At 50.4% G+C, this 8,183-nt stretch overlaps 1 protein-coding gene across 2 annotated transcripts; it reads left to right on the top strand.

The window, feature by feature from the left end:
* Positions 1–1,153: 1,153 nt before the first annotated feature.
* On the top strand, positions 1,154–7,544 carry LIF (LIF interleukin 6 family cytokine). 2 transcript variants are annotated; one of them, XM_039504556.1, is made up of 4 exons: positions 1,154–1,232; positions 1,506–1,628; positions 5,472–5,650; positions 6,750–7,544. In XM_039504556.1, exons 2-4 carry the CDS (start codon positions 1,610–1,612, stop codon positions 7,185–7,187), a joined length of 636 nt encoding a protein of 211 aa, XP_039360490.1. In that variant the 5' UTR covers positions 1,154–1,232; positions 1,506–1,609; the 3' UTR covers positions 7,188–7,544. The 2 variants fall into 2 exon arrangements, with proteins under 2 accessions (XP_039360490.1, XP_039360491.1); XM_039504557.1 differs by lacking the exons at positions 1,154–1,232; positions 1,506–1,628 and adding an exon at positions 3,561–3,701.
* The last annotated feature ends 639 nt before the right edge of the window (positions 7,545–8,183 follow it).

Genomic DNA, 8,183 nt, shown 5'->3' with positions numbered 1-8,183 from the left:
CTGCCACACAGTGCCCTCTAGCACCCTGCTGGGCATTGGTTCAGTACTGACCCAGATGGATGAGCTTGCTGCATTGAGACACAAGCATTGCCTGAGCTCTCCTGCCTGCTGGCGTGAACAAGATATAAACTTGTTAGAACTGCTTCCGGGCTTGAGCACGGCTTTAAAAAATGACTTTAACCCAGCTATGCCCTGTCTGCACCTTACAGCACAGCTGTGTTCAAGGGCAATTGTGCTTCTGATGTCATTGGGGCTGTATCACTGGCCACCAGCTGAGGAGCCAGCCCTGTGTGTTCAGACAGTGTCCACACAGCAAAAGGGGCCGAAGTGGGAATTGGAGAGGAGGCGAATTCAGCATAATTCCAGCATTGCAGCTGGAAAATAAACTGCCTCTTCCAGAGCAGGCTTAGCAGCCAGCCTGCAAGGGAGCATCCCGGGGACGATGGCTCTTGCATTTGTGGCAGTGCTAATATAACCAAATGCAGGGTCTGAGTCCATAACCTACAGAACTAGAAGCATGAGCTGCTGCTACCAGAACTAAAGGGTTAACGCTCTTCACTAGCAGCAGCACAGCAGGGCTAGTGGAAAATTTTCCATCAAAACTATTTTCTGCCAGGAAATTGGGTTTTCAGCCTAATGAAGATTTTGAATGAAAAGTGTTTCTGTCGGTAAAAGACATTCAAACCCCCAATGCCTGCGACCAGAACCACTTTCCTGTGCAGCAAGGAGCCAGCCCTGACCCCCTAACAGCATGGCTAGTTTCCATGTCCAGAGGCTATTGTCACACAGGAATGTGCAGTGAAGTGACCCGGGACAACCCTACACCAGCACAGCACGGAACAGCTCATTCACTAGCACACTTCAGCACTTGAGCTGGCAGAGAATTCCCAATTGATTGCACCATGTTAGAGACCATGACACCCAGCTGAGCAGTTACAATTCCATCCCTTTCTCTCTCCCCCCTCCCTGATTCATGTAAATGTCTATTTTGTAACATCCCCACCCACTTAAATACTTTCCTGGCCAGCATGACCTTTGGTTTCATTCAGGATTAGCTCGATCCCTTGCTATTTTCTAAATGAGACAGACCCGGTGCTCTACCTATGCATTACACTGCATCTGAAACGATGAAAAGCAACTGTTGGGGGGAAACCCCCAGCAGGGGAGGTGGGAGGTGAAAGTACTCTAAGGAAGAAGACTCACCCTCAGGAAACTGCAGCACTTTTCCCGGGGTGAGTCGCAGTATTGTCCTATGAACGTAGGCAGAATTTTTTTTCAGGAGTCAGTTTGCAAATTCATGGGTTTTCCTTTAATCAACCCCTCTCTCTGCTTCAAACAATTCCAGAATGAAGTATTCAGTAAAACCACAGCATGATGACCTCAACATTATCACAAAAAGTTACTTAGAAATAACCATTCACTGTTTCCAAACCGATCGCTACTTCCTGATTGTTAGTTTGAATGAATCTGCCTAACTTCTCCCCCCCCCCACCTCTTTCTTACAGACTGTATATAAACCAGTGAAATCCCCCAGTATGAACATGAATTTCTGAAAACTCCTTCTGTCAACATCAATCTCTCTTAAGTTGCTCCTGGGATACAGCTCAAAATGAAGTTCATTCCAGCAGGTAAAACCATCTTTGTCAATCCTATTTGATTTTTTTTTTAACTTGGCTGATTTTGAAGCAATCAGTCACACCTTTTGTCTGAGGCTCTTCTGTTTGGCGCAAAGAGAAACCCTTAAGAAACTTTTTCCCTCGTCTTAGCATCTCTGAGAATTGGCAGTAAAAAGCAAACATGCCTCTCTGGCATATTTCCACAAACATCTGGAAATTTATACCACTCTAAATCTTCCAAAGGGTTTTTGAATTCTTTTGGGTCTCTCGCTGCTGAGAAACACTGATAACTCTTGTTTAATTAGATTTTTGAAAAAAATCAGAGAAATAAGGAAGTTGCCAATTGAAAAATGTTTTTGGATTGAAAAGATCAGAGTAGAGCTTATCTAAAGGATAGGCACTGAAGCCAGAATGTTGTTCTCGTGGCCTGAGTACAAGTCATGTCTATGTGATATGTTGTAGGGTAGATTGCGCTATGCAAACTAGTGCAATAGGAAGAAAAGAGTTTGAAGGGTTTTAAGCAGAGCAGGCAGCATGACCCACTGGCTGGTGCACTTGGCTGTGACTCGGGAGCGCTGGCTTCTGGTCCCAGCCCTGCCACTGGCCTCATGAGTGCCCTTGGACAAATCACTGTGCCTAAGTTTCCCTCTCTGTGAAATGGGGATAATGGTAGTGAGTGCCGCCTTAAAGCACATCGAGATCTAGTGAGAATGAAGCTACAGTAGAGCAAGGTATTACTGAGACCCTGGACTAAAGAAGCTGCATGAGATTGCAAAATAATATTAATTTAGTGGTGAATGTCACAAGCCACCTCAGCACTGCTGGGCTCTCTGACAGTCCCAGAGCTGAAATATGCATGGGAGAAAACTGCATAGTCCTGGCCCACACCAGACCATGTTCCGCCCTACTGAGAGTTTAATTACATCAGGGAGGGCATTGGCTGTGTCCTTTGCTCTCCATCCTCCTTTGCTTTTCCTGAAAATGCCCTTGTCCCAAACCTGAGCACTGCTATGTGAGTGATTGCCACACAGAAGGGAAGTCCTGTCAGTTGCAATGTACAAATTAGGGCACGGATGCTGCTGCAGCGAATGTAAATAAAGTAATTATCGTATGACTTGTGACCTGCAGCGATTCCGAGGTTCTGACAAGTGTGGACAACTTCAGAGTTTGTCAGATCCCAAGAACTATGTGTTTTTTCAGCAGCTGCATTGTGACATTGCCTGTTGAGCTGGCTGTCTCTAGGCCCAATCAGCAGAGGTTGAGTTGAGTATGTTCTACTTTGCACAGGATCAGGCCCTTAAGATACTATGCTCCATAGAAGCGGAATAGTGTAATTTTTCTCCCTCGCTGTGCAGTTTATAGTACGGAACTGTGGGGGTCATGACCCCAAGTTCTAGCTGTCCAGATCTGTACAGTATTCTCAACTCTGCCACTGGTGACCTTGGTTGTGTCACTCTGTGACTCAGTTTCCCCATCTGTGAAATGGGGATGATAAGGTTTGCCTGTCTTTGTAAAGGGCTTTGGGATCCTTGGATGAAAAGCACCATGTAAGTGCCAAGGATTATTATTCATAATAATAATTCATAACAGCACCATTACCACTATGTGATACTATTCCCAACGGCAGCATATTAATCTCTGGGCTCTATGGGAGAACAAGCAGGAACGTCCAGGGGTTGAACCAGAGAGGGAAAGGAGACACAGTTCATCTTGCATAACATCGTTTGACCTGCTCTGTTCCTCTGTGACACATGGCTTTGGTCACCTGGCAGCCTGCCCCGCTTGGGGCTGTGCTGAATTTGGTGCTGGTACCCCAGGCAGTGAGGGGGTGGGGGGTGATAGTTGGAGTCTCAGCCCAAAGGCAATGGGTCATCCAAAATTATCCTGAACCCCCCGCCTCAGCCTGGTAATATCATCAGATGCAAGATTAGGCTTCTGCTATTATTAGCTCTTCATATTACAATAATGACATATTACACCCGAGACCTGTCCCAAAGACCTCACAGTCTAAACAGACAAGAGGGACAGAGGAAACTGAGGCATGGAGAGTGACAGTGACTTGCCCTAGGTCACCCTGAGGTGGAGGTAGGTTTAGAAACCACAGGTGAGATCCTGGGGACATCGATAACAAAACCCCTGTTGATGTCCCTAGGGCCAGGCTGTTACCCCTGGTTTCCAATCCCGCTAGACAACACTGACTCCTGTGAGTGCAACTGGGAGCCTGGGATTTTGACACATGGCTGCAGGCATTGATGCCTTCCTGCATCCACTCCCATGATGGGGCTGCATCTCATGCAAGATGGCTAACCTACGAGGGAAAGGTGGGATCTTTGCCTATGGGGCCACACCAGAGGAGGGGAACCCGAATCAGTGCACAGTGAGAGACAGGTCAGCAGGCAGTGATGCAGCACACAGCTGACTGCGGATCACCAGCAGGCCACCTCCCAGGTGGGGAGAATCAGGAACTCAGGAGAAGACAAGAGCTCACCTTGATGTGGAGAGGGGTAGAAAGAAGACTCTGCTTGAAGAATAAGAGCACCATTTCTTTAAATGTGTAGCAGGCAGCCAGGCTGGGGCAGAAACTCTACAGTGAATCAGAGAGAGAGAGAAGCTTTAGGGATAATGCCAACCTCCTAAATCGCCTTGTTCAGTTTTAGAAGAGAACAGCTGGCTCTGTGATTCTTTACTATTGTCTTAGGACAGGTGCTGGGGGAAATCACTACCCCACTCAGACTGAGCCTGGCCCCAGTTCTGTGCATATCAGCAGTTTCTCCTACGAGGCAGACAAACCAGCATTGCTCACTGGTCTAGGGGGGTTCTTTAATAACTCCTAGTGTAAGTAGATGGCAAAGCTGATAGTATCATTATCCCCACTTCATAGAAAGGGCAATTGAGAAACTTGTCCATGGTCACCTGGTGGGTAAGGGGTGGAGCTGGGAATAGAACTTATGTATCCTGAGTCCTATGCCACAGTGCTAGCTACTAGACCACCCTGCATTTGAGATGACCCCCTTGGAGACACCTCAGTTGGCCACTATTGAAACTTTGATCGATGTCAACAACACGAGCCTGGAGAATGGGCACAAAACCCACACCCAGCCCTACTCCCTGCTTTGCATGCTTGACTAAATCTGACAGGTAGTCACAGACAGTTGTGCAACCTGAGAACACAAAAAGCTCCCAGAGGAAAGAAAAACCCAGGGGAATTCCTGCTCCATTGCAGGGCAGTGCTGAGCCAGGGGGCAGTGCTCAGAGGGTGCTGGAGGATGCAGACAGCAGAGCACTGGGGGTTGGGGAGACATGGGGAAATGGGAATTTTCTTCTTAGCTACACTGGTAGAAGTGAGAGGAGAATATGGCCCTTAGGACAAACTCCAGCCCCTATCTACAGGAGCTACAGCGGATACGTGGGCATGGGGGAGCAAAGGGAAACTGGATGCAAGCGGGATGGTTCAAGGCAGGTAGGACATTGCCTCTGCTTTATCAAAGAGCAGCCCATGTGCCTCAGTCCTGGTGCTAGCTGGCCTGGGGGATGGAAATGTTCTTGGTCCCAGAGATCAGCTGCTCCAGCCCAGGCAATAGCTGGTTCCCTTCCCAGTGATCTGACCCCCTAGAGAGATCCTGCCCGGAGGCAATGGGGGAGAGTCTCTTCTGATCCTTCTTTCCCTCCAGCACTGGCAAGATCAGGAGCTATTAGTGACTGAGGCTGTCCAGTCCCAGTGACACTGGAAGCTTTCCCGGGGGAGATCTCAGAGCTCTCATCTGGCTGGCTGGGCACTGGACTCTGAAGTGAATGGCTCTGATGGCTGGTTCCCCGTGGCATCATCTCACCGCTCCCACTTTCCTCTGTGCACAGGTGTTGTCCCCTTGCTGTTGATGATCCACTGCAGATTGGTGGTTGGCAAGGCACTGCCAGTGAACACCCCCAGCCCCATGTGTGAAAACATGCACGTGTGCAAACCCAACGTGGCTGAGCAGACCCGGAAGCTAGTGGTGCTGCTCAATGCGACAGCTCAGGATCTCTTCAGCATCTATGTAAGTTCCCATTGGAGCCTCAGCTCCACCTAAATTAAAACTGTGTGAGCTACTCAGGCAGGAGACAGGCCTGTCCTATTTGGTCATCCCCAAGGACATTGCATCGGGCAAGCAGAACGTGCTTACTGCTAGAACCCCATGGGAAGAGTTTACATAAAACTAGCAGGTGTTTGCTTGACCTGTGCAGGATCTCGGGGATGAGCCATGGATGTCAGCTGGGGATGCGGGTGCTCAGCACCTCTGAAAATCAGACCCTGTCCCAGATTTTCCCATCACAAATATAGGACGGGCAATGGAGTGCTGGCCTGCAGGGAGGAGTGGGGATTAGTGGGCTAGATTTTCAGGAGTGGAGTGCTGAGTTTAGATGCCAGCCTCAGCTGGGTAAAACCATTGGTGGGTCACCTTCCAGCCCTTGGGGGGTTACATTTCTATCACCTCTCCCCACTGCACAGTTTGGCACAACTAATGGCTCCTGCTGTCCCTGTCCCAGCTGTGGACAGAGCAGGAGGGACTGCGAAGCAGGACCAAAGTGCACTGGTAGGTGAGTTATTGGTGCAGTCAGGGGATGGCAGAGAAGAAGGACGGGCCAGTGGATTGGGCATGAGCCCAGACTTAGGAGACCTGCACACTAATGCCTGTTCCCCACAGCTGGCCTGCGTGACCTTGGGCAAAGGGCTCCAGCTTGGGTTTTCCACCCACATGACGGATGGGGTATTAGCCCTGTAAATCCTTTGCAGACTGCCAGATGCTCAGGTGCTTTGGCCCGGGGAGACAGAGAAGAACCTCACAAGAGGTGCCTCAGCTCTTACAGGGGTTCAACAGTCCTGAGTCAGGCCCTTGTTTACTGAGGTTTCGGAGCCTTTCAGGCACAACTGGGCCAAGTTTTCAAGCATTTGTGCACAGCTAGGAGGGCTAGAAACCTCCTTTAACGACAGCAGAGATTCTTGCAGGGCTCCAGGGGCAGGGCTTTAAAACCTACCCTACAGCATGAGACGTGTGATAAAACAGTGAGCCGGGAGGGCTGAAGGTGGGGCAGTGTGTGCGAGGGGCTGTGTGACTGAGATTCCCTAGTCATTTTTCCCCCTCCCGCCTCCCCCAGCTGGACTGCCAAGGCAACCCATTCAGCAGCCACCTGGATGAACTCTGCAATGCCAACGGAACCAACTTCCCTGACTTCCACGTGAACCGAACCAGCCATAAGAAGGAGATCATGGTGGCCTTATACAAGGTCTTTGCCTTCCTGAACGCCTCGCTGGGCAACATCACCAGGGACCAGGAGGAGCTTAACCCCACGGCCAAGGAGTTACTGGAGCGGCTCCACAACACCACCAAGACCACGCGGGGCCTGATCTCCAACCTGACCTGCCTGCTGTGCACCAACTACAAGGTCTCCCAGGTGGACGTTACCTACGGCAAGAGCAGTAAGGGCATGAACGTCTTCAAGAAGAAGCAGCAGGGCTGCCAGGTGCTGAGGAGGTACGTGCAGGTCGTCTCCCAGGCAGCACAGGTCCTGCTACCTCACCTCTCGCAGGCGTGAGCTGCCAAACGGACCCTGCCACTCCCCCAGGGCCTGCTGAGCCTGACTGCGGAGGGATCAGTGCAGCACAGCTGAGGTGAGCGGGGGCATCTGAGAGGGCATATGACAACCAGCTACAGACTTCGGAGGGCAAGGAGGCGATTGCCCTTTTGTCAGCCCTCTTGGTTTGGACCTTTAAGACACTGAGCTTTCAGGGAATCCATCCATCCAGTGGGGCTGCAGTGGCCCCCTGGCGTGGGACTGGCTCCTCCTTGATAACTGCCTCCCTCAAGCCCTCTGTGCTTGCCCAGGGCACCGCCGCTCTCTTCCTTCACGGGTGGTCTATTATTAATAAGCCTTGTTTGCTTCCTATTTATTATCTCCCCCCAATCCCTTTTGTAATATTGCTCCCCCAGCGCCGTTATTTATTTGAATGTTAATGAGGGTGAGTTCTATCATGTTTGTCTGGTATTTTAATTGTGTCTTTATGACGCTGTTCAGTGCCCAAGTGCCTTAGGGAGAGGGCGCGTTATAAATTACCTGAATTATTAGTCTGTGGGAGGCCAAATGGGCTGGAATTGAGACAAAGGACGGTTTGGGCAGAAGACCAAGGAATGATGGCCTAGCACTGAGATGTGCCAGGCTGCAGACCAGTCGGGCAATGGCCCTCGTGGATGCACCATTGCTTGGCTTGCTGAAAAGCAGGCTGGGGAAAGTATGAGGGAAGGAATCTGCCCTAGCCCCAGCGAGATGGATTAGGTAGCTCGTGTCCACCTCTGGGCCACCCTTTCCTCTGGCTTCAAGGGAGAAATGAGTGGAGAGTTTGGTCCTTTGATTCTAGGAGGTTCTGCACTCCAGCTGGGAGTTGGGTTTCACTGCTTCTTCTTTGTCCCCCTCCAGCCCCCTCTGCACTTGGGGCCTTTTTTAATCTTGATTAGAAACAAAGCTTTGGAACCGCTGGAGCACCAGGCCTGTCGCAGGAGCCCAGGTGCTCTGTGAGACACACCTCACGTACGG

Source organism: Mauremys reevesii, linkage group 18 (assembly GCF_016161935.1).
Source record: "Mauremys reevesii isolate NIE-2019 linkage group 18, ASM1616193v1, whole genome shotgun sequence".
NCBI classification, from domain to species: Eukaryota; Metazoa; Chordata; order Testudines; family Geoemydidae; genus Mauremys; species Mauremys reevesii.
This window is presented reverse-complemented; position numbering and strand designations above follow the sequence as displayed.

Excerpts from the sequence above, each read along its gene's own strand:
- LIF (XM_039504556.1), top strand. Across the intron at positions 5,651-6,749 it reads AGGATCTCTTCAGCATCTAT|CTGGACTGCCAAGGCAACCC; the intron begins GTAAGTTCCCAT and ends CGCCTCCCCCAG.